A 26,091-nucleotide genomic window follows, 5' to 3' on the forward strand; every position below is an offset into this window, starting at 1 on the left:
TCTTTACTTGTACTGGTACCAAACAAAGTCCAGAGAAGGGAAGGAAAAAGATACATAGGAATAAAAAGCATGAAAACTGGGACATATGCAAGAGAAATTAAAAGTGGAATTCTATACTAAAATACCTAACTAAGGCCGGCGCCGTGGCTCAACAGGCTACTCCTCTGCCTTGCAGCGCCGGAACACCGGGTTCTAGTCCCGGTCGGGGCACCAGATTCTGTCCTGGTTGCCCCTCTTCCAGGCCAGCTCTCTGCTGTGGCCCTGGAGTGCAGTGGAGGATGGCCCAAGTGCTTGGGCCCTGCACCCGCATGGGAGACCAGGAGAAGCACCTGGCTCCTGCCTTCGGATCAGCGCAGTGCGCCGGCCACGGCGGCCATTGGAGGGTGAACCAACGGCAAAGGAAGACCTTTCTCTCTGTCTCTCTCTCTCTCACTGTCCACTCTGCCTGTCAAAAATAAAAAAAACAAATAAATAAATAAAAAATAAAAATGCCTAACTAAAATACCTATTAATTCACAAAACTACAAATTAAGGAAATGTATATGAAATAGAAAATAGAATTAATTTGTAAGCCCAAATAGTCAGTCAGAAATTTCTAAATACCACTTCCGAGAACAGAATTTACCACAGCAGACCTAGGGACCTGGAGGTACTGGAAGTCTGAAGGCAGATCATATTGTTTACCTCTTTCTGAGCAATACCCATCCGATCCCTCCAGTGCATCAATACAAGGTCCACTTTGTCTTTGGCAAATTTTTCAACTTCTTTAGCAGCTTTTCCAGCTAGTCTTTGCCACTCTGGAACTTTATTAAATTTTCCATACTGATCCTATAAAATAACGATAAAGTCCATTACATAGCTGTTGGCAAGCTTATTTAGAAATTCTATGTTAAACTGAGACACACTATTTTACATTCTACAATAAATATCGGATGTAAGGGTTTGGTGTATATTTTTTCATGAAACTTATTTTTGTACTTAGGTTTAAAGATGATTCTTTTCGTGAGATGGCAAGATCCAAATGGGAGAGAAGCACAGAAGGGGAGGAGGAATGAAGACAGAAAAAGAATGCACCTACTCAATTATTACAAGTGCACAACATGAAAGATGTTTTATGTAATTTTCTCAGGGATACCTCAACTCTAATAATCAACCCTAATAACTAATAAAATTTTGTAAGGAAAAAGTTCTAAGTAATTTTCAGTGTTTGTCTTCTCATCAATTTATTAATCTCACATTATGTGTAAAATACCACTACACATTTGAAATTGCTTTAGGAATCCTAAATGCTTCAGCAAGTTGAGTTAGAGAAACAAAATATACAACCAAATTAGCACTATTCATAAAATTAGATCGTGATAAAATATATTAAAAATTAATGTGTTAAACACTAAAAACAGGTAAATAATATGTAAATTTTATCTCAAGAAAGTTATTAACAATAAAAAGAGTATTGCTACTCAATGCAGTGTATTCTTAGTTTATTTCTAAAATTCTTAGTGTGTTTCAGAGAAGAGTCAAGTAGCAGCACTCTCAATCCTGAAAAAATTACATAGGACAACCATATTTACCATTGCTATTTTCACATTATCTCTAACATGCATTCGATCAGCATCCTTCTCAGGAACTTGATCTGAGCTGTCCAAATACGCCAGCAAGCCTGGTGGCTAAAAACACCAAACATAAACAAAACACAAAATCCATTTCAAACACAACTGCACAAAAAAAATTTCAGCCTTAAAAACCCAAATAAACTAATGCTATGCTTTTGCTACTTAGGGTAACTCTTACTATACGATAATTCCTATGATAAACATATTTTCAATTTAAAAAAAAAACAGCAAAAACAAATTTAACAGCATAAATCAACAGATTCAATGAAATGTTACCGGGCAAGAATATACAAATCTTTTCAGTTTCTCCACTAACTTACCAAAATGCGTTTCAACAAGTTTGTTGCAGTTGTGTTATCAGCAGTCCAGAGTCCAACTAAATGTCTACTTAGCTGTCTGAAAAAAGGAGACGTTGAGAAAGGTTTGCTGCTTTATCTCAGCTAGAACAGAAAGGAATTTTTAAGAACAAAATATCATATAATTATAAGAAATAAACAGCTGTAATAAAAATAAATAAATATGAAAAGGGGTTTGAGGCAGTAATCCAAATATTGATAACATCTTGGAATTTTCTCCAAGTTAAAATGCTTCCATGATTCAAATACTAATTTCCAAAGAACCTCAACATGAAGAAGTTCTTACCCCACTTAAAGAAAGGGAAAAAAATTCTTTTCACTTGATGATACAATTAGTTTGTATAACAAGTCCTGACACAGTGACAACATTCTCTGGGATGCTGAACACTACCAAAAGTCAATTACTATTTTCTATAATATAACCTTTTTGCCATAGTCAGAGACAGATAATATTTTCAGTTTGGGGGTTTGGATAAAAACCTAAAGTACTTAGCGCAAATTATTCTACTCACCCCCCACCTAAAAGCTAAAAAGCATATTTTTGCAGGGAGGAGACAGACATTTGGTACAGCTGTTACAATGCAACAGCATCCCACTTCAGAGTGTTCTAGGTTTCAGTCACAGTTCTGTACCAGATTCCAGCTTTCTGCTAATATGCACTCTGGAAGGCAGCAGGAATGACTTAAGTACTTGGTTCCATGCTACCCACACGGGTGATCCAGACTGAATTCCTGGATCCTGGCGACAGCCTGACCCAGTCTCAGCTGCTGAAGGCATTTGTTGAGTCAATCAGCAGATGGGAGACTCATCTACCTGTCTGTGTATCTGTCTTTCAAATAAACAAGTTTAAAAAAATTCTTTAAAAGCATATTTTGGTTCAAAGTGAAAAACCAAGAAGAATGTTGAATCCATGTTTAATTATTTATTAATCTTAATGCCCATAACATCTGTCTTCTAACCTGGATGTGCCTCATGGGCAGGAATCCTATTTTATTCACCTACTATGCTTTGGTAGGGATTCAATTACCATTTACCATAAGACTGGACATGAAACCGTATGAGGAAAATGACCAAATAACTCACCAGGGACATACATATATGTATGTATGTGTATATATATACATATATACACACACACACACACATACTTATACATGTTATATTCCAGGAAAAAGTTAAATAGCAAAATTCAAATTGTACTTTGTCTTCAGAAAGTGAACACTACTATAACTGTTCATCCCTGTGAGATATTAAAGTAATTGCACTTGTAATTTCTTTCACTGATATTTGGCAAGTATCATCCCAGTAGATCACAAAAAGCCTACAGTCAGGGATAAGAGATAATATTTTATAATGTAATTCATAAAAGAAGTGCAAATGAACTCGTGTTTCTATTATAAAATTGATAGCATTTTAATACTGTAATTTGAATACTACTAACATTTTGCAGTTTTCTCCAAAATAAAATGTTTCCTGGATAAATATGCTCATTGATCACAGTAGGGAATTTTAACTGATTAATTTTAATTTGCTTGTCTTATAAACATGTATCTAACATGCATGATTTATAGAATAAGACCTAAGATAGTTTCTATTTTAATGAAAGCATCTAGCAATGGTAATGAGACAGTAATATGAGAAATAACTTCTTTTACATCAAACTATCTTCTCACGCAACACTACTTTTCTGGTTAACGTTTACAAGTAAGGGATGCAGACAGCTTCTTACATAGTAGAAACTAAATAGCAAGGTAGCATACTGCAACATACAATCACTGGACACTAATGACGAATAAAGGAAATTTACAGTATTATAACAAAGTAAGCATAAGTCAGCAGTATATCCAATTATTTAGAAAGTCAAAAATATGATTAAGCACATTTATATGATACATATGGATTTTATTAATGTCATAATATAGTATGCTTAGGATAGCTGAAAGGGTCACATGCTGGAAACCATAAAGAAAAGTGAAAGAGCTAGAATTCATGTATCCTGCAATAAATGACTAGATTTATGTGTTTTTCTATCTGAATGATTATTAGAAGAAAGAAGAAGATTCATCAAATAGGTAATTGTTTAACCTCAAGAGATTTAAGATAAGCGGAGTTTAGGCCAGATATATGTTTAAGGTTTTCTTTTCTTTTTAAGCAGAGTACCCAACTGACTGAAGATATCTGAAAATCAAATATGCCAAGTTTTTATATGGGATCATGTGCATGTCTAATGGTCACAGGAAACAGAGAAAAACATGGCATATGGCTGCAGCTCCACAAGTTTCCAGGTATTATACTCCATGTTGTAGTCCACAACTGTGGTTTCAAAGTCTGATCAAAAGATAACAGGAAAAAAAAGGAAGCAGTTTTTTTTTCCTTTCAAGCTATCCATGGACGAAGACAATGATCACTTGGGCACCATCTTCTACAAGGACAGAAAAAGAACTGCATGGATAAAATGGAACATTTATGTAATCCAAACACTTATTCAGTTTGTTTTATCTGAATTCATTCTCTAAACAGCAAGTTAATTTATAGCAAATTAAATGACCTACCTATTTGTAAGCATCCTTTGATCTGAGCTTATTGTAAACATCGCAGTATGCAAGTGTCGAGGTAAGGCACCTTCACTTAGGGCAAGCTCCTGCATTTTTGTAGCAATTTCTTTGTCACCTTCCTTTGGAAAAAGGGTAAGATGATCCCTAAAGCAGCAATCTATAACAAGCTAACTCAATTTTAAAAAACTAATTTTACATCTTTAAATAATTAGAATAAAAAATTAAAAACATAACTTCCAATTATCCAAATTATCATAGATGGAAAATAGTATAGTTAAATTTTAGGATATTATTTGTCTTTGGCATGAAGTTTAAATATTTCCAGATAAATTTACCATACAAATTATGCTTTGCTAGATTTAATATGAAAAATTAGATGTGTATGTCAGCCAGCAAAGGGGACAGGTGTCTCAGGAGACCTAGCAACTCCTACCAAAGGCACCTGAAAACCAGGTTGCTCTTATTAATGAGACATTCATTTTGAAAGTGAACATAGTTCTTTATTTTTTTAAAGGATGATGTGATATTAGTGTATTATTTTTCTATTCTGATTTTACTTTATTTATATGAACTCATTTTGGCAATGGGCAAGATATAAACAGGCCTAGTAATCAAAGATTACAGAACTACAAATTATAAGTAGTGTAATTTTTAATAATCTTATCAAAAAGTAAAAATGCTCACAATATTAATGAAAAAAGTATATAGTACAATTATAACATGAATATCTAATGTGTATACAAATATAAACACAGTACATATACATACATATCATTTTGAATGGTGTACAGTCTGTATGGTAAATAATTAAAATGCTAGTAAGTTATTTATGGATGACAAATCTATAGATATTTGTTTTTAATTGTTTTTTTTCCTGTATATCTCAATATTTCTTCAAAGACCATAAATCGCTTTTACAATTTCAAAAGAATAACTCAAGCAAGATACTTGCCACGATTTAAATGTAAATAAATAGATGGCAGTTCTAGTATGCATGGCTTGTACCTGAAGCTAAAAGTTAGCATTTTGGTTTTATCTGGCACTCAAGGACTATTTCTGTATATAACATATAAGTGATATATATTACATAAATAATAAAATATTGGTGGATCAAGGTCAAATGTATACTTTTATCTGGCCTCATGGTCCTCCTTGTCTATTGCAAACTATGTAAAAGTCAAAGATGTTGTACTTACTTTGGAAGCTAAAATTGAGTATAGAACCCCTTAGCCAAAGTGTGGGGAAATCAGCCTTTGGTTATATATACACAGTAAAAAATGCAAATACTGGTGTTCCTATCAGTTCAACGGAGATATATGTAAAATTAAAAAGTTAGTTAAAAGTATACTAACTTTGTGCTTATTACTTAGTCGTATGCTCTACTGATGTGCCACAATAAATAAGGGTTTTTGGTTTTGGTAAAAGGAATACTCTTACGTTTCATCTAAACTATTTCTGTGACAACAGAATACAAGAATTCAAAAGACATTTCAGTATGATGTCACTGGAACATCACAGAATGTGGCTGACACTCACAGCCATGATCTTTGAAAAAACATGGAAGGAGGCCAGGTGTCATGGTGCTGGATGTGAAGTCACAGTCACTGCTTGGGATGCCCACATCCCACACTGGAGTGCTTGGCTACTTCCAATCCAGTTTCCTACTGCTGTCCCTGAGAAGCATCAGATGATGGCCTGAGAATCTAAGCTCCTACCACCACCTGTGGAAGAAATCCAACTGGAGTTCCTGGCTCTTGGCTTCAGCCAGAAATGCTACTGGGTGCATTTGAGGAATGAATCAGTGGATGAAAATCCTCCTTCTGCCTTTTAAATAAATAAATAAATAAATCTTTAAAAAGAAAACAAACATAGAAGGCTAAAGCATCTACCTTGGAGAACCAGTAACTCCCAACTACGACAAGATGCTCTTACCTCTACAACTCAGTTACAAATATAGCTTAACATAAGAAATGCTCTATAACTCCAATAGGTTTTGGTGTAATCACAGTCTTTCAAGATCTCAATACTATCACCATCATCCCCCAAAGAAAGAAAGAATGCTTTTAATTCTTGTAGGTAAATAATAATGCAGAAAAAGATCTGTTCAATAATTTCACTTATTCAAAAACTTCAAACTCCTGTTTTAGTGTGGATGATTATTTCTGCAGTAAGTTTAAAACTAATTTCCAATTAAAGATTAAAAATTATTTTTCTTAACCAGTTAATTCCATTTTTCCCATAAAAAACTGAAAGGTAATTTCTTAGATTCAATTAAACAGCCAATCAACATTCAAGTAAGTTTAAAAATTTCAAAATTGTTCTCTCACCTCTATTATTGCCTTCATAACCAATCCAGCTCCTTTTACAATTGCCATGGAAGGATGCTTTAAAATGGCAGGGGTAGAGGATGGGGGAGAGAAAATATCACTGAATAAAAAAGAATTTTGTTCCAACACATTTAGCTGTTGCTCTTAAAGAGAATACACAGTTCATGCAAGGTATAAGCCATAACATAAGTAAAGGAAATATATTAAAGTCAATCACAATTTGGTTAGTTATCTTATGTATTCTTACAATACAGCTTTATAGAGATAGATGTGCAAACATAAAAAGTTTATTTTAGTAGGAAACAGCTGGTATTTAAATAAATACAAGTATGATACATATAACAATTTAAATAATACATATCAAACAAGGACATCAAGTAAAAATGTAAATATATATGAGGGTTTGAAGAAATTCACAGAAAAATGTACATTATCTTTAAATTTCATTTTTCTTTTTTTCTTTTATTTAATTAATTAATTTATTTATTTATTTTGACAGGCAGAGTGGAGAGTGAGAGAGACAGACAGAGAGAAAGGTCTTCCTTTTCCCGTTGGTTCACTTTCCAATGGCCGCCGCGCTGCAGCGCACCACGCTGATCCGAAGGCAGGAGCCAGGTGCTTCTCCTGGTCTCCCATGAGGGTGCAGGGCCCAAGCACTTGGGCCATCCTCCACTGCACTCCAGGGCCACAGCAGAGAGCTGGCCTGGAAGAGGGGCAACTGGGACAGAATCTGGTGCCCCGACCGGGACTAGAACCCGGTGTGCCGGCGACACAGGTGGAGGATTAGCCTATTGAGCCGCGGCGCCGGCCTAAATTTCATTTTTCTATGAACTTTCAGAATCTCCTCTGTATAAACACATATGTATATAATTGTTTTCCAGTATTTATTAACAGTCCACTAAAGCCCATCTTATTTGGGAATCTAGAAAAGGTCCTACCTCAGAAAAAACTGGGTTTTTCACTACTTCTGAGATGGAAAAGGAGTCATTCAAAACAGTGGCCATTAGCCATCAATACAGCTCTAGATGAAACATCAAGATGGGCAGGCATTTGGCCTAATGGTTAGGACACTACATCAGAGTGCCTTGGTTTGAGTCCTAGTTGTGTTCTGAGTTCCAGCTTCCTGCTAATAATGCACACCCCAGAAGGCAGCAGGTGATGGCTCCATCACTTGGGTCCCTGCTACCCATGTCGAAACCCAGAATGAGTTCCTGGCTCCTAGCATTGGTCTTCCCTAGCCGTGGCTGTTGTGGGCATTTGAGGAATGAAGCAGTAAATGAAAGCTCTCTTTCTACGTTTCAAATAAATAAGAGTAAACACACACACACACACACAGACGGAATACGTGGGCTAAAATGTTCTAAGATAAGGTATTAGGCCACAGTTGTCATTAATATAGAAGTTGTCATTAATATAGAAGCATGCATATAATATTTTTTAAAAACACTGTGTTTCAAAAAGCAGTTATTTTAAATTAATTCTTCTCTGATAAAAATACAAGCTCTCACCTGAAAGAGTTTAAAGAGGGTTCTTCCATTGGATGCTACCATCTCTAAGAGCATATCAAATTGTTGCCCTTCACTTGTCTCACTATATGGAGCACACAGGGCAAACGTAAGGAAGTCCAAGAGTGAACTAATAACTAGGGCACCAGTTCCATGATCCTGAAACAAAGCAATAAACTGCCTTAAAGACACAGAGATAGGATTCTTCAGTAAAATTTAGCAGTGTTCCTTTCTCCTATTCTGTATGCCAGACACAAAAACTGACTTTAATTTCTCAACATGAAGTTCAAAGTTTGATGACTCATAAATAGTACTTGCTTTGCTAATATAAACTGTCCATCATCCTTAAAAGGAATATAATCAAAATTCAGTCAAATATTACAGCAGTAACTAAAATTCTCCAAATGTGTATAACTAAGGTTAATGGGTATCTGTACAAATGATAACTTTTGACAATCTATGCAAAACTGGCAATTTGTTCATGCTCCTTCTAGATGTTATAATAATGACCATCTCCAAAATGGTTACCAGTGACTGAAGACTAAGCCTTAATTTTTTTAGAGCAGTGTACCACATAATAAATTTTTTAAAGAATGAGAAAAAACAAAAATCTGGAATATCACTGATTAAATATAAAGGGTTTTCAATGTATTCTTCTCGGATAAATAGATGTAGTTCAAAGATTATTTCACTATTAGTGACCAAGCTGAACTGCAAACAACAATACTGACCAAATGTGGAGGCTACAATTGAACAACCCAAGTTGTACTTCAAGAATTTCTTCCAATAATGGTACAGTACTTCTCACAAAGACACGTTAATTATAACTTACCACATGGGAATTAAATTTCTCCAGTAAGTTTTCCAGAAACTTCTTTGAAGAGAGAAGAGAAGCTTTGTTTAGCTGTTCTTGTCTTAAGTCATAGTCATCATGCATGGGCTATTGATTAAAAACAGCAATAATTCAAAAGTAGTCCCTTGTGCTAGCATCACACACAAGTCATTTATAGAATATCTGTTACACACTGGAAACATCAAAACCATAGCCTTTGAAGCACAAGGCAGAAAGAAAACTCAAGGCAAGTAGGCAGAAATGACATTTTCCTTCAGTTTGATCAGACTTCACAGATAATTTGCTCAACAAAGAGCTGAATATTCTAATAAATGAGATACACTCTCAAAAGTCACAGACCTCCTTTTTAAAAAACAATTCACCACTGAATTTTACATGTCAGATTTGCAATGAGAAAACTGAACATTTAGAGGCAAGCACTAAAATTAGCAACAAATTTCTGCTAGTTTCAAAGTGATTCTCTCGACTGTTGGAGTAACTGTGTATTACTATGATTGGGAAGTTTTAGGCAAGGTAAATTACTTTACCTTTCTAGGCCACATTTTCCTCAGTTATAACATATGATTAACAGTACTTATTGGACTATTATGAAGTTTAAATGAGATAGCTCATAAAAAATACACAGTATATCGAAAATGTAATAAAGACTCATTATGCTTGTTCACACTATTATTTTATGTTCTAGCTATTTAATTCTTTTCACTGAATTATCTGAGATAATAAAGATAATAAAATAGGTAAACTGTAATGCACTTTCTGGGAATACATGCAAAGTTTTATATGAGTACAAGTGGTTACCTCTAGTTGTTCTATTGCACTAAGCTTGCTTAAAATACTTTTAAGGCAGAGTCCCAAGACAGTACGCATACAAACTGAGAGAAATCAGAACCTTCAAGCTTATAATAAACAATAGTCTCTCACTCTATAAAAGCTGTCATCAAATTAGATTTTTCCCCACTGAAGACAACTTTCAAATCTGCCTCTTCTTCAGTCTCTTTATGGGCCAAGCTCAGCATCTCATATGTTACATTATTTGCTTTATCTGCCTCTAACCTTACCTCTCAACTATTTTCCACATACCACCAGAGAAGACCTTCTAAAATCAAACCTAATCAATCGTTTGCCGGCCTTCTGGCTAAGATCAAGTGTAATATCAAACCTAATCTTGTGACTGCTCCCTTAATGAAAAAAACTCCAATTGTTCCTTACAAAAGGTTAAAAATCTAGCTCCTCTGTCTGATACAGGAAGTTTTTTGTGACTATAGCTCCAACTTCTAATTACCCCCCCCCCCCGAATGTATAATTTACACTTCAACCATACTTTACTTATTTGTTGCTTCCTAAACATGCTTTTGTATGTTGTTTCCTCTTCCTGGAAAGTCTTCCCAAAGCTGAGAAGATACCTACCTCATCCGATATAACATCTTCCAGAAAGACTAGCTCAGAATTTTTGACCTTCCTCACTTCCCACCAAACAAAAATTAAGTGCTTCTTTTCAGGTATCCCATGGCCCCTACTACTTTATACTGCATTCATATGTCTTACTTTACTGTCAGAAATTTGAAGGAAGGAAAACTTTGCTTTAAATCCTTTTTATTTCTACCACACAGAACACTGCCTGTTATGCAGCCTGTGCTAAGCAAATGGTATCTGAATAAATAAATGTCTACGAGAACAACTTAGGACACACAGAAATAGGGGCTTAACTGGTAAAAGGAAGAGTGGGGTTTGTGGAAAATAAAATAACCAGACAAATTAAGTAAAATAAGTTTTCTTCAGAAAAATATTACTTACACACATCAGGGCACAAAGCATATCAACCGCTGCATGGACTACTCCATTGTTGCTCCTCTTGAGTGCTTTCACTACCTTCACTCCAAGACGCTCCCGGAATCTTTTGGAACAAAAAACACTCACATAAAAAAAGCATCAGAACTTCTTAAATATTTTACTATTAAAATGTAACATAATCAGTAACCCTAAGTTTCTACTGCATAATACTGTAGCAATTACGTTATTCCGAATTCTACCTCTGAAGCTTACTAGATTTCTTAAGTGTCTTTTGAGAAGGGAAGATTTTTTAAGGCTAACTGAAACCAAAAGGCATATAATTTCCCATTCAAACTCAGTGAAACAAAAGCCAGCAATATGACTGGAGTGTGGGGCCAACATACTCCCTCACTTCCACATATCTCCTTTTTCCACTTTTTGTAACAAAATCAAAAACTTTCATCACCATATGAAAAGTACTAGGGTTGGTCAAAGAGGAAAACTGCTCTTTAAAACTCTGAGTTGCTCAGAATCTCTAAGTGAAGTTTCAAAAGACAACTTACTTTGGAAGCTGAGTGAAGGCTAGAAAACCAGCTTTGGAAGCTACAAGCCTCCTCACTGCCTGGAACTGACTCTCCAGTTCTGCATTTGAAGCAACAACATCCCCCTCTTGGGACAACAATGCTGTAATGGCATTATTAATCAGTTTTTCTTTGTTTTCTGAGAAGAGACCCTAGGTGAAGAAAGAACACTTCAAAAAAGTTCTCATACCCAAAGTTAACAACAATAAACAAATTATGACACTATTTATCTTACATCCTGTGTTACCGCATGTAGAACTCCACTATATGAAATGTTAGCATTGAATCTGAATACAGCATCTGCAAAGTTGCCATCTGTAACAAAATAAAAAGGTGTAAAAAGAAGATTCAGAAGTCTGCATTCCTAGTTTATAATTATCGATAAGTAGATGGGCTGACATGCAATAATGAAATACTTACTTGGAGGTGTGGCCAGGAACCTGAGATGAAGGCTCTCTACTTCCTCATCAACAGGCATGCTGAGCAATCCCCACCGCTGACCTTTATGAGTAGGTGTCATTTTTACACAAACATCTCGGTTACCAGATGCTCGTACTCCATCCAGCAAACTTGCTAATAAGGAATCTCTAAACAAGATCAAAAGAAAGAAGGCTTTGGGATTGACAATTAAAGGGGATTTTGATTCAGAAGTAACACAGGCCTATAGCTTGCACAGGGACACAATGTGGATATAATGGGATCATAGAGAGATAGAGAGAGAGTCTGTAGCTCTAATGCTTGTCCCAGCTCTTCACCTTGGGGATAGAAAAGCACTGTAACTATGTTTATTTTGCTTTTTCAAAGACTATTTTTAACAGCCTTATCCAGGTCTAATTTACAAATCATTAAATTCACACAATTAAAATGTACAGTATGCTAATTTTTAGTAAATTTATACAGCTGTTCAATCACTATCACAATCCAGTTCTGATACAATTCCATAACCACAAAGAGTTTCCTTTTGCCCAATTGCAAAAAGTTCCCCAACCCTCGGCAACCACTGATCTGTTGTCTCAATAGTATTAAATTCTGTAAAAAATGAATTATATAATAGGTATCTTATGTGTCCTGTTTTAACTGGTCATATGCTTTGAAGTTCAAGCTGATGCAGTGATTAGTTCAGCTCTTTCTGTTGCTTAATGGTACTACAATGATTTCCAACATTGTGTCCATCTACTGATATCCCCATATATATGGATACATCATTTTGTTCCCTTTAATTAGTGACAGAAAAAAAAATACTCTTTTGTTTAAAATTTCAGTCTTGTTGATCTTAGACAGAAAACTTTCCAAAGTAAGAAAACAGTTATGTGTCATACTATGGGATGTCAAAAAAAAATTCAATAAAGTTGTACTGTATACAGTGGCAAAATATACCAGAACTGTTTGGAGTAATTTAAAAAGCAAATTCAATCTTAATCTATTTATAAACCTGGAATGTAACAAATACCAATCTCATCAGAAAAGCTTAGTACATAAAGAGAAATCCAGTCATTCACCGCCGAACAGCATTACAACCGAGTCTATTTTACAGCAATATATGAGCTGTGGCAGCTCATAAGAAAAGCCAGGTGACAGGAATATAAAAATGTGCAGGCAAATGCCACTAGAAAACTGGCAACTAGCTTACAATATTAATATATAAATATCTAACTCCAAGTGTGGTAATAGAAAAGTAGCTTGCTGCTATTATCTGAAACAACAGCAGTAACAGGTACTATTTTGAAATATTATAAAACAGTAGTGGGTATCTGGCACGGTGGTGAAGACAAAGATTACATCCATGTCTCATACTAGAGTGCCCTAATTCAATACCCAGATTCCAAGTTCCTGCTAATGTAGACCCTGGGATGTAATGGTGACAGTGCAAGTAACTGGGTCTCTTCTGCCCACAGAGGAGTTTCCAGCTCCCAGCATGGACCCAAATCAGGGGCCACTGGGGGCAGCTAAGAGTAAACCAATGGGTGGTTTATGTGTCTCTCACGTAAATTAAAAAAAAAGTTACATAAATACTTTATTTTCATAATTTCATTTTAAATGAAATCAACATTTTCATTGTCTTCAGAAATGTGAAAAATCATAAAGTCATTTTAAATGTACAATGATATCATTTCTTAAGTTAAATAATTTGAAGATCTAAATTAAAAATCTTAGTTTATCCTCTATGATCAAGCACTTCACTTTCCACAGGCTAGGATCTCAAAAGCTTGGAAAATTTTTTAAAAATACCTTTCTGTTGAAGAGTATTTCCGAACTTGCCCTTTTATGAACTCAATGGTAAAAAGCTGTGGATTTTCTGAGTCACAAACCAATGCAAATACCTAATAAAAACAAGAAGTTTAATTTCATGGTGTTTCACTATAAAAACTGTACATAATTTATTTTTTGAAGTCAGTTTTTAAAAATGTAACTTGCTTATAACATCAGTTAAGAGGTGTCTTAAAGCCTCAAATTTTACACAATTACTGATAGAAAGTTCCTTTTTTTACATACTCAAAAAATAAACTTTCTGTAATTGCTTTAATACAAATATTAAATACAAATATTAATACAAATTTAAATACAATTTAATACAAATTTAAATACAAATATTAAAAATTTAATAAACATTTTCCCTGTGCCCCATTCTTTAGGCATAAGTAAATATTAGTACAGAAAATTACATCAATTTATAAATAGGAAGAAATTTTATTTAAACTAATAATGCTGAAACTTACTTCTCCTAAAGGCTTCACCGTTGCAATATTATAGGTAGCTGGATCTCGTTCTACTAAACATGTTTCTGTAAGTGCAAGAACTCTTTTTACAGGTTCCTTCAAACAACAAAATTGAGATATTATCAAAAAATTACTAAACAAAAACACCAAGTCAGGTGAAGATTTTCATTGGAACATATGGCTCTTACCGAATGTCTAGGTGATATTTTTTGGACCACAAACTCTGCCAAAGATGTGATGGATTCATCAGTACTGTATTTTCCAAAGCGAAGATTCAAAAATTGCTCAAATTCTAAAGGTTCTTTCCTAATCCGCAATGAAATACCTATGTAGTTGCCAGCATGGTCTATTGCACTTTTGATAATCTCTTCTCTTTGCTCTGATGCAAATAAATGCTGCACAAATTTTGAAATTAAAAAAGGGTTGAAACAATTAAAATGCAACCATATTAAATCAACTCATAGGAAAGAGATTAAAGTAGCAATTCTAGAAAAAAAGAGGAAAGAGAATTTACCAAAGGTAAATAAGTAGTAATGCTGTAGTTAAAAAACTATTACTAAATTAAAATCACAAAGTCTGGGACACAGTGCCTTGCAACTAATTCAGTCAATGAAACCTACCTTATTAATTTTGGGCCCCACAGAACCTCAGACAAGGCACAGAGGGGTGGGTACTACACGAGCAAAATTATCCCAACTTAATCAAGGCAGCTTTGATTTAATCTATTTTACCTTGTGGGTTTCCTTGCAAGATTATATTGAAGAATGTTTAAATGTTTATCAGCAGTTGAACTACTTATGTTATAAACCAACTTCCATGGCTGTATTTAGAAAGGTAAGGATAAGGCAAGTGCTGCTATTTGCCTTTAGTGCCCGCACACCAGAAATGCTAACGTCTTGGGAAGTGTAGAACACAAGTGTCCCACACAAAAAGATCTGTCCTGGCCAGAATGTCCATAGCTCCTGCTGAGAAACACTGTATCAGACCATGTAAAAAACCTGATTTGGGGGCCAATGGTTGTGGCGCAGTGAGTTAAACTGCAGTTAAGTGCAGCCCGTGACACCAACATCCTCTATGGCTGCTTCCAGTCACACAGCTAGCTGCTCTAGTTCCAATCCAGTTTTCTGCTAAGGTGCCTGGGAAAGCAGTGGAAGATGGCCCAAGTGGGAGATGCAAACAAAGCTCCTGGCTTCAGCCAGGCCAGCCCTGGTTATTGCAGCCATTGGAAGAGTGGACCACTGTATGGAAGATTTCTCTTTATCTTTCCCTCCTTTTGTAACTCAGCCTTTCAAATAAATAATCTAAAAAAAAAAAAAATTCTGGAAAATTAAGTCACCATATATCAGGAGGTATGAGATAAAGTCTGGCTGAATAAATTTGTTGTGGTTCTTATTTGTAGTAAACTGATCTATTTTAACTACTGAGTTTTTTTTTTCTCTAAATTTAATTAACCTATTTTTAAGTGCCTCTTTTTAAAATTTTATTTGCTTTTTTAAAAAAAAAAGATTTTATTTATTTATGTGAGAAGTAGAGTTTCAGACAGTGAAAGGGGAGAAAAAGAAAATGGTCTTCCATCCACTGGTCACTCTTCAAATTGCTGCAACAGCCGAAGCTGGGCCAATCTAAATCCAGGAGTTAGGCACTTCTAGGTCTCCCACATGGGTGCAGGGGCCCAAGTGCTTGGGCCATCTTCTACTGCTTTCCCAGGCCACAGAAGAAAGCTGGATTGGAAGAGGAGCAGCCAGGACTAGAACCAGCGCCCATATAGGATGCCAGCACTGCAGGCTGAGTACTAATCCACTGAATCACAGCATCAGCCCCTATTTTCATTTGTTTTACTTGAGACAGAGACAACAGAGACAGAGATGGACAAAAGAAAGATCTTCCATTGACTAATTCACTCTCCAAATGCCTGCAACAGCCTACACCAGACTCAAGTCATGAGCCTGGACTCAATCTGTGTCTTCCACAAGGGAGGCAGGGTACACATGAGCAGGAAGCTGGAATCAGAAGCACAGCCAGAACACAAATGCAGAAACTCCGAATGTGTATGTCCCAAGCACTATCTTAACCCTGTATCAAAGACCAGCCCCTAACCATTGTCTTTGAAAAGGCAAAGACTATACAGTTGTCCCCAGTATCTGTGGGGAATTTGTTCCAGGATCCTCTGCAAGTAGCAACATTTGCTCAAATCTCTCATATAAAACAGCATAGTACCTTCATATAACTTATATATATATATATATATATATATATATATATATATATATATATATAATCCTCCTGTATACTTCAATTCACTCTAGCCTACTTACAAAATCATATAATGTAAGTCATTGTTATGCTGTATTCTTTAGGGACTAATGACAAGGAAAACAGTCCTTACATGTTGAGAAGACAGAATTTTTTTTCCAAAATATTTTTGACATCACTTGATTGAAATCATGGATCAGAATTCACTGATACAGAGGGCAGGCTATACCCAAAAAGTGGGTAATCCAAATTAAACCTTCTTGCTGCCTTCAAGCAGTAAGAAATGTTGGCAATAAGGGCAGCAAACAATTCTCCTCTAACATTCACCTTACTGTTCCATTGTATTGCTTAGTTGAACTAAAAGGTCATGTTCCTGTAACTGACCATGTTTTCCATCAAGGGGTTAAAAATTCAAACTTCCATTGCCTAGAAGACAGTTGGCCTTTGGGCAGCACTGCAACAGCAGACTATAGGCTGCTGTAGGGTGGGAGAGAAAACACAATTTTTCCTTTGGGCCAGACCTTCATTATTTACAAACACTCATAGCCAGCAAAGTGTCTCATTGTGTGTTCCCAGGTGAGACTAACAATGGTATCCCTAAATGGGGAAATAGTGAAATCTAGGATGGAAAAAGGCCTTCAAACTCTTAAAAGTAACTATTTTGTAACTCACATTACCCAGTTTCCCATTATTCTGTTTATCTGCTACCATCTCTCAAAGTTCCAGGATTGCCTTGGCTCTGCTATTCAAGGAAGGATACCTCAACCACAATACACAAAACCTTGAATTAGTATTCTCAGGCCACTACAGTAGCTACAGACATTAAACTCAAGAGAAAAGAATCTTAATTATGGAGCTTCAACTGTGCCTCTCCTTCTGGAAACCGTTCGTAGCTCTCCTTTGAGATCTACAGGTTAAATTTTATTAAGGAAGGCAGGATTATTTTTAAAGATTAAAAAGGTCACCATGTATAGTTCAGCTTTTATTAATGATTAACATGCCCCAGAAACTTAAGTCACTACTTCTAGCTCCCATAACTGACTTATAAATAATTTAGAATTTTAAAACAAAAACATGGGCCGGTGCCATGGCTCACTAGGCTAATCCTTCGCCTGCGGCGCCAGCACCCCGGGTTCTAGTCCCAGTTGGGGCACCGGATTCTGTCCCGGTTGCTCCTCTTCCAGTCCAGCTCTCGGCTGTGGCCTGGGAGTGCAGTGGAGGATGGCCCAGGTCTTTGGGCCCTGCACCTGCATGGGAGACCAGGAGGAAGCACCTGGCTCCTGGCTTCAGATCAGCGCAGCGCGCCGGCCGCAACGCACTGGCCGTAGCGGCCACTTGGGGGTGAACCAAAGGAAAAAGGAAGATCTTTCTCTGTCTCTCTCTCTCTGTCTAACTCTGCCTGTCAAAAAAAAAAAAAAAAAAAAGCAAAAAACAAAAACATGAAGTGGATTCTAAATTTGAAGTTGCAATGAATACTCAGATTTCAGATTATAAAAAGCTAGGACTATCATATTTCAAAATAATTTTTAAAAGAAAACTTAGAAACTTTCATGTATTCCATTAACAGCAATGAAAATAACCAGGGTGGGCATTTGGCTTAGTGGTTAAGCTGCAGCTTGGGATGTGTGCATCCCATATCATATTGCTTGTGTTCAAGTCCTGTATTTGTTCCAATTACAGCTTCCTACTAATGCAGACCCTGGAAGGCAGGTGATGGCTCAAGTACTTGGATCCCTGCAGGCCCAGTCCATAGCCATTGAAGGCATTTGAGGGATAAACTACTAGAGGGGAGTACACTGTGTGTTTGCCTCTCTAATGAATAAGTATGTTGTTTTTTTTTTTTTTTTTTTTTTTTTTTTTTGACAGGCAGAGTGGACAGTGAGAGAGAGACAGAGAGAAAGGTCTTCCTTTTGCCGTTGGTTCACCCTCCAATGGCCGCTGCGGTAGGCGGCGCTGCGGCCGGCACACCGCGCTGATCCGATGACAGGAGCCAGGTGCTTCTCCTGGTCTCCCATGCGGGTGCAGGGCCCAAGCACTTGGGCCATCCTCCACTGCACTCCCGGGCCACAGCAGAGAGCTGGCCTGGAAGAGGGGCAACCGGGACAGAATCCGGCACCCCGACCGGGACTAGAACCCGGTGTGCCGGCGCCGCAAGGTGGAGGATTAGCCTAGTGAGCCGCGGCACCGGCCAAGTATGTATTTTTTAAGAGGAAAAAAATCAACTGTAATCAACTTTATTGAATACTAACTCATCTACCATACAAAGCATTTTACAAAAAACATCCAATTCTCATTTAAAAAAAAAAAAAAAAACTATGTTATTACATATTACTCCTTATTTGAGAGAGGAGCAAACTGGGATTCAACTTCATGTGCTTCTGAAACCAAAGTCTTCACTCTTAATACATCCTTTCAGATGACTCACATTACATTTTAAAATGAAAATGAAGTATAAAAAGCACACTTTGCCTCAAATGGTCAATGTCTTTAAAAATGGTACTTACCAATCTACTAAATCCTCCATAAAGAATGCAAAATCCTCCCTGATAATCAGATAGATCTACAAAGCCTTCAATATTTCTGTAGTCATAGGAACAGAGTACTCTGTTGGTTGAAGGATTAATTTGGTCAAAGCCTCCAGGAGTTACTTCCAAAATTACAGGTTTTCTTGTGTCACTCCAGTGATGTTTATAGCAGTTATATCTCTAGAGAAAGAAATAGTATTACTTTTACATTCATTCAGTTTACCATTAAATAACCAAAACTCTAAACATTATAAATATTTAAAGCTACTACCCAAACAGTTAAAGACATTACTTTTAGTTATTGGAGGGTATGCACTTATTTAAGAATGTTCATTCTAACAGAAGAGAGAAAGTTCTTTCTTTTTTTTAAGATCTGTTTTTATTTATTCAAAAAGCAGAGTTACAGAAGGAGGGACAGATAACAAGAGAGATCTTCCACTTGCTGGTTCACTCCCCAAATGGTCACAATGGCTAGGTCTATGCCAGGCAAAAGCCAGGAGCCTAGAGCTTCTTCTGGGCTTCCCACATAGGTGCAGGGGCCAAGAATTGGGGCCATCTTCTGCTGCTTTCCCAGGTGATTTGCAGGGAGCTGGATCAGAAGTAAAGCAGCAGTCTTGAACCAGCGCCCATATAGGATGCCACAGCTGAATGAGGTGGCTTAACCCACTGTGCCACATGATGACACAAGTTCTTTCTTAATTAACAAAGATTTAGTTATTATACTTTGTGAAACAATTTTAAGCCACTCTTACGTAAATTTACAAGGAAATCCTAAATAGAAACGTATTCTGAAAGAGTTCTTTTTAGGGAAAAGGATTTCAATTTTGTGTTGATGGACTCTTAATTCAAGTTAAATAAAGACACCAAAAAGAACTAAGTCACATTTCAGGAAACATAATATTCAATTTAAATAACCCAGCTTGGTATATTAATGTACATTTTATTTCTGTGTAAACAAAAAATGCCAAAGTCTATATCTGACATTAGGTGTTTCTAACTACACTATTAGAAAGTTATCTTTTAGAGTTTTGATCGCATTAGCAAGTGAAATTCCACTTAGACGACAGCATTCCTTTTCAGATTAAGGCACCTGACAATCAGAAATTATTACAATGGTCAACATCCACTTATTATCTAAGTTTATTCTTAAAAAAAGAATCTAGGCTGATGAGCAAAATGGAGTGATATAGAAGAAAATGAATTTAAAATAAATAAAAATGAGGTAGAGAAAATAAGAACAAAGTATCAAATGTGAAACAATATCCCCTCCCTCACTCAAATGCCACAATGCCTTCAGCCATCAATATGAAGAATACATGATCAATAACACAATTCTTCATGTAAAAATAAACCAGCTGCTCAAGAGTACTACAAGGAAAAAAAAAAATTTCTCATGTAGTGTTCAGAAGAGAGTAAGGCAATAAGTAATGAGCAGCTCCACTAACATCCCAACGCTAAACTCAGCAATGATGTTCATCAGATCACATCACATCAAGTCCCCTCAGCATTACTGATGTGTCCTGCATGGTAGAGTTCCATAAAAAGAATTCTGCAGAAAAGAAAAAAAAGGGCCTAGATAAACCTAAGAATATAGTTAAAGCCTTGATTCTGAAGTGAAGGATGGATCAATGCCATGCCGCTCCTTCATGAACAGGGTGGCAGGGAGGCCACCAAAAAAAATGATGCTTTCCCAACTATGCCTATTTACATATCTCAAACTCACTCTACTGGATAGTCTCCATTCCTCTCAGCTGATATTCAACCACCATCAATGTGCAGTGCCAACGGGAACAAATCATCATTTCTTAGGATGGCAGGGGTCAGGCAAGGACTTCAGGAGACCCTAACTTAGAGTATATTTAAGGCAACTGAAGGGCTTAGTTTAGGGCCAAATTCAACTTATGCAAGAGTACTGTTTAGTTAGCACAGCATTTGGAATAGAATCTAAATTTTCTTAGGGAGGCCAGAGTGTCACTTTGAGTCCCTTATTCATAATATTAGATGAACTATACTTCAAGCCATCTTCTAGAGATACTGCTTTTATCACAGAAGTTTTGAAAAGTCAGCTGATGTAAAAGGGAGTTTACAAACAAAACATCTAGATATACTTTTGGAAGCAGTTATTTTCCAAACTAATATGATAGAGGGAAATTTTGCCTGCTAACATCTAAGCAAAATAAGTACATCAAGTAGTGACTCCTAGAAATTTGCAGCTCATCAGGAACAAGAAACAATCAAGTCGCCAGTTGCCATTAAACTATTTCATATGGATTCTGGGTGAGCAGTAAATTACCAGCACTAAGATCAAGAAGGCCTCTGGATGATCAAACAAGCAGTAGGATATCCACAGAAAGGATGAGGACTTAAGAAATGGAGGGGAGAGCTGATGCCAGAATTCAGTTCCTGCCTTTTGTCAAAAGACACAGTTTTGCCCATGAAAAGAAATTCAGTCCTTCATGAGAGTGAAAAAAGCACAAACTCCCACTCTCTCTCTCCAGAAATTTCTGATTTAGTGTGAATGCTGCTGTAGCATAACAAGAGGGCCTGGGGACGTCAAGATTTTAATAAGATGACTTTCCCCAAAGCTGTCAGTGTACCACACTACGCCAAGGTTCAGCCTGTGCCAAATGCAATGCAAAAACATATACCAAGACAGTTTCCATATGTCCTGAGCTTTTTAAAACTTTAATATTTCAGAAACAAGAAACTCCTCCACTCGCCAAGTATTGTGTGTTCCCACAAACATTATTGTCAATATGATGCTTACTACGTTACTATTTAGAATACTCAATACTATCTGAGTGGCTACAGAATTGTTTTGAATGATAAAAACAGTTGTCTTTGTTTTTTTCCCTGATGACTTTTTTCCCATCTACCAGTATTAAAAGTCTTAAAAATCTAATTCTTCATAGAGTTTCCAGTTAAGGTATATTCATCTACCACACATATACACTCTGTCTTCCACAAAAGAACACACAGATATAGAATGATTTCTACAATAAAGGACAACATTTGAACAAATAAAATACACTTTAATAAATGTTAAATATTTACCCTTCCTGTGATTTTCCCCTCTGAAAAATCAGTTCTAAATCTCTGAAAGAGAAAACAAAACCACAGTTTATGGCAACAGATTGTTAGGAAGACACATAGTTCAATCCTTCTACCTAAAACAAGTTAAAATCCCAACTTGGTAACTTTGAAACTAAAAAAACCACAGATTAAGGACAGTCAATAAGAAGACTGCAGAACTTTGCTGAACAACAAGATAGATGAACTAACATGAAATGTTTTGTCCTCTATTTGCATTTTAAAGACTAATAAGCTCTCTGTTACAGAAAAGTGAGTTTCATATTGTCAAGTTAAAGGTTAATAAGAAAAAAATAACCATAGTGAATACAGGGGCTGAGAACATTAATATCTACTTAAATCTAAACTTTCATTCTTAAAAGATACTTAGTTTATGAACATGGAATTTTTCTTACCAGTGCTTCTGTTAGAAGTTCTGTTCTGTGCTCTGTAGAAAATTTTAAAGTTTCTGACTTTTTCCCACTGCCTTTACGAAATGTGAGGTTGAACTCTGTTCCTTGCCCTTTTCCAACAGGGCTAATGCTGCAAATGTCTCCATAAGGCCACTAACAAACAGAAAAGAATTCAACTGACACTATAATACAGAAAAATGCCAAAATTTATTTTTATTGTTTTAATTTTATAACCACTGATTAAAACGGGCAAAATCTTACAAAATAGAGGTTTAGAAGAAGTTAGATCTTGCGGAAATTTAATAACACAAATTCTTTTAAAGGTTTTGAGGCATCAGAGAAAACAACAAAAATCCTATTGGTATTCCAATTTTAATGTTTAACAACATTGAAGCTACTATAATAATAAAAGTACAAAAAAATGGGGAATAAAATTTTGTGATTATTTATAAACATGCCTCATACCTCATGTAAGTCAAAAATAAGCTTTAAATGTGTGCCCTTTTCTATGGTCATGATATTCTTGCCTTTACAGACCTACTTCCCTGGCAAGTATTTTACATCAACTGCTTTGTATACCTGTGTTTCAGTAACTATATTTAAAACTATAAAGAGCTGGGGCCGGCACCGTGGCTCACTTGGCTAATCCTCTGCCTGTGGCGCCGGCTTCCCAAATGGGCGCCAGTTCTGATCCTGGTCACTCCTCTTCCAGTCCAGCTCTCTGCTGTGGCCTAGGAGGGCAGTGGAGGATGGCCCAAGTGCTTGGGCCCCTGCACCCACATGGGAGACCAGGAAGAAGCCCCTGGCTCCTGTCTTCGGATTGGGGCAGCGCCGACCATAACAGCCATTTGGGAAGTGAACCAATGGAAGGAACACCTTTCTCTCTGTCACTCTCTCTGTCTAACTCTGTCAAATTTAAAATATATATATATATATATATAAAGAGCTAATTACAAATATATATGAGATGGCTATAATCAATGGTAACATACAAAAAGTTATGCCCTTGCGAGCCTGAAAAGCAGCACATTCTCCTCCATTTCCTATTAGTTTTGGACCTGAGCACTGAGCAATTTATAAGCACATTACCTCTTATCAGATTTGACATTTCTATCCTAAAATACTGGCATCAGGACAGGGGATAATGGGTCACATCCTGGCTTTTAATTCAAAGGTAGTTCATACAAACACCTAACAATTCAATTTCTCATGATTACCTGATTTGTTACTTCTAAGGTATTGGGATTATATGTAGTAATCGCATGGGTTCCAACTGAAAAGACACGCTTATACCTACAAAGGAAGACAGAGGGTTAAATTTAGTTTTTTTTAAAAAAGGAACCATTTTAAGAAAATGTATATGATGTCAACCAAAAAAAAATTTTGGTAAATAAAAGTATGTTAATTGATTAATGTTTACTAAATATGGCTTAGTTTTATATTCTCCTGCTTTTAAACATTGTAAAATGCATTTAGTGTCAAAATCTACAAACATTTTACTGTGAGCTACAGAGATTCCTAAGTAGAACAGTATGACTTACACAAGCAAGTTTGGGATGCTAGTTCAGTTTAAGCTGACAGAACACCATCTGAGGATGCTGAAAGAGTCTAAAAAGTAAAATCTTACTTAAGAAAAAGATACTCCACACTAATTCTTTCAAAATCTTCTTTCAACAAAACCATAATAGAAAGGAAGGAAAAGCTACGACCTGCAATTAGTCAGTCACAGCCATATCCTGAAATGTTAATAATCTCCACTTAAGCAAATACCTATTACATTTGAGTGTTGCAATTTTATAGAAATAGGAAGCCTACATCACAAATAAGCAATTTTCACTTCTCACTTTATTTCCTTTACTCAAAGTAACGTGAAGAAATGAAAAAAAAAAAAAACTTTAATATCAGTAATCTTTTGAGAGAGGAATTCATGATAACAGTGAAAATTCAATTAGAAAAACATTGAAAACTGAAGAATTAGGTCTTTGGATATAAAAATTAAAATGGATAAAATATTAGCTACTATAAGAAAACACAAAAACAAAATTGAAAACAAAAAGAATTCATAATCCTAGACACAAAAGAAATAAAAAATAATGCTACATAAACCCTATGCTAATAAATTTGAAAATAAAGATTGCCAGTCCCTTTATATAAAAATTTAAGAAATTGGGAAGAATTACACTCTCCAAAAGCATTAATATCAAGCAGTTTCCAAGAAGAAACCTTAGAGAACCAAGTAACTTCCATGTTTCTTAAATTGTTCTAGACAACATAGATATACAATTTTTCTGATACTAAAATGTGATAATAGCTTAAAAAAAACCTTCCATTTAAAAACTACTAAAAAGCACATTAAAATAGTAACAGACCATTTTAAGAAAGTAGACTACAATATTAGAAATTTATTAATTGATTATAGTTACTGAAAAATATATAGTTGTATTTTAGTATGAGATTTAATTATCAAAAATAGTTGTTAAATTGAATCCACTGCCTTTTGCCATCAATGGAGAAGATCATGTTTTCCACTTTGAATCACTAAGACACTAAAAAGACAGGCATTACCATAAATAAATAGCCACTGGACTAAAGTTTAACACATTAAGATTAAAAAAAAACCTTTCACATTTTCAGTTTTCTACTGTCCATTTTTTTCCAATTATATATTTTATAATAAAAGTGACAAAGTTATTTCTATTTGGGTAAAAATAAAATGATAAATTTTATTCATCTCTGAAGTACATGCATGAGGGAGATCCAAGAGGGACCTCCCTAACTTAAGCTCACTAACTTAAGCTGCTCTGGAATATGAAAAGAACAGAGGAGGGACTATGTTTCCAGGGATCTGACTGATGGAAATTTTCAGCAAAGTGAGAAAACAAACAAGCCAAAATAAACTAAGACTCTGTGGGACAAAAGGAGAGAAAACAGACACACCTCTGCAGTCAGTTGCATGGCACAGCCAGTTCCTAGCTATGAGCTGCCATCTTACCACACCATGGTAGGAAGAAATCTCCACACATGCCAGCACTCACATTTTTAGCTGAGAGGAAATTCCACAATCACCCAGTGATTTTTACTTCAGTCTGGAGAGCTAACTGGGATCTGATCAACTGCCAGGCTTGGAGCAGTGAAGCCACCTTGATTCCTTCCCCTCCCCCATTCCTGCAAAGCACCACTCTCAGCATTAAAAAGTCCTACAGTGCTCCTCTGTCCTCCTACCATCACCATACAGTCAGGGCAACCTGTGGAGGACAGAACAGATCCCCTGCATCCTGCAACTAAGGGAGCTTTGGGGAATTAACCCCAGAGCTACATGAGCAAGGAAAGATTCACCTTAGCTTCCAGGAGCTAACACAAAAGCGGCCCATAAAAAACAAATTTGTTCCCACCCTACAAGATCTTGGTAATGACCCCACTACATTCTGCAATGCAAGGACTTTAACAATTTGTTCTAATTTTTTTGGTGCCACTGGAATCTACCTGGTGGACATAGGGAAGAACCTACTGCATTCCACCTTTCTGGAATCATATCCTCCAGAGTAAAATCTCCT

General features: G+C 36.1%; 1 protein-coding gene across 4 annotated transcripts in view; it reads right to left on the reverse strand.

The window, feature by feature from the left end:
- The window catches only part of DNAJC13 (DnaJ heat shock protein family (Hsp40) member C13), a 145,140-nt gene that overhangs the window by 88,184 nt on the left and 30,865 nt on the right, over nucleotides 1-26,091 (reverse strand). For all 4 annotated transcript variants that reach the window (XM_062214722.1, XM_062214706.1, XM_062214713.1 and 1 more), the window contains exons 3-20: nucleotides 23,755-23,830; nucleotides 22,541-22,690; nucleotides 22,110-22,151; nucleotides 19,035-19,235; nucleotides 14,466-14,672; nucleotides 14,278-14,373; nucleotides 13,790-13,881; nucleotides 11,981-12,147; nucleotides 11,796-11,875; nucleotides 11,543-11,712; nucleotides 11,004-11,103; nucleotides 9,189-9,296; nucleotides 8,360-8,515; nucleotides 6,852-6,908; nucleotides 4,522-4,643; nucleotides 1,934-2,009; nucleotides 1,572-1,667; nucleotides 685-828 (exon numbers count right to left, since the gene is read on the reverse strand). In XM_062214722.1, coding sequence (XP_062070706.1) covers nucleotides 685-828; nucleotides 1,572-1,667; nucleotides 1,934-2,009; nucleotides 4,522-4,643; nucleotides 6,852-6,908; nucleotides 8,360-8,515; nucleotides 9,189-9,296; nucleotides 11,004-11,103; nucleotides 11,543-11,712; nucleotides 11,796-11,875; nucleotides 11,981-12,147; nucleotides 13,790-13,881; nucleotides 14,278-14,373; nucleotides 14,466-14,672; nucleotides 19,035-19,235; nucleotides 22,110-22,151; nucleotides 22,541-22,690; nucleotides 23,755-23,830 — 2,140 coding nt within the window. The remainder of the gene's footprint in view (nucleotides 1-684; nucleotides 829-1,571; nucleotides 1,668-1,933; nucleotides 2,010-4,521; nucleotides 4,644-6,851; nucleotides 6,909-8,359; nucleotides 8,516-9,188; nucleotides 9,297-11,003; nucleotides 11,104-11,542; nucleotides 11,713-11,795; nucleotides 11,876-11,980; nucleotides 12,148-13,789; nucleotides 13,882-14,277; nucleotides 14,374-14,465; nucleotides 14,673-19,034; nucleotides 19,236-22,109; nucleotides 22,152-22,540; nucleotides 22,691-23,754; nucleotides 23,831-26,091) is intronic.

This window comes from Lepus europaeus, chromosome 2, assembly GCF_033115175.1.
Source record: "Lepus europaeus isolate LE1 chromosome 2, mLepTim1.pri, whole genome shotgun sequence".
NCBI lineage: Eukaryota > Metazoa > Chordata > Mammalia > Lagomorpha > Leporidae > Lepus > Lepus europaeus.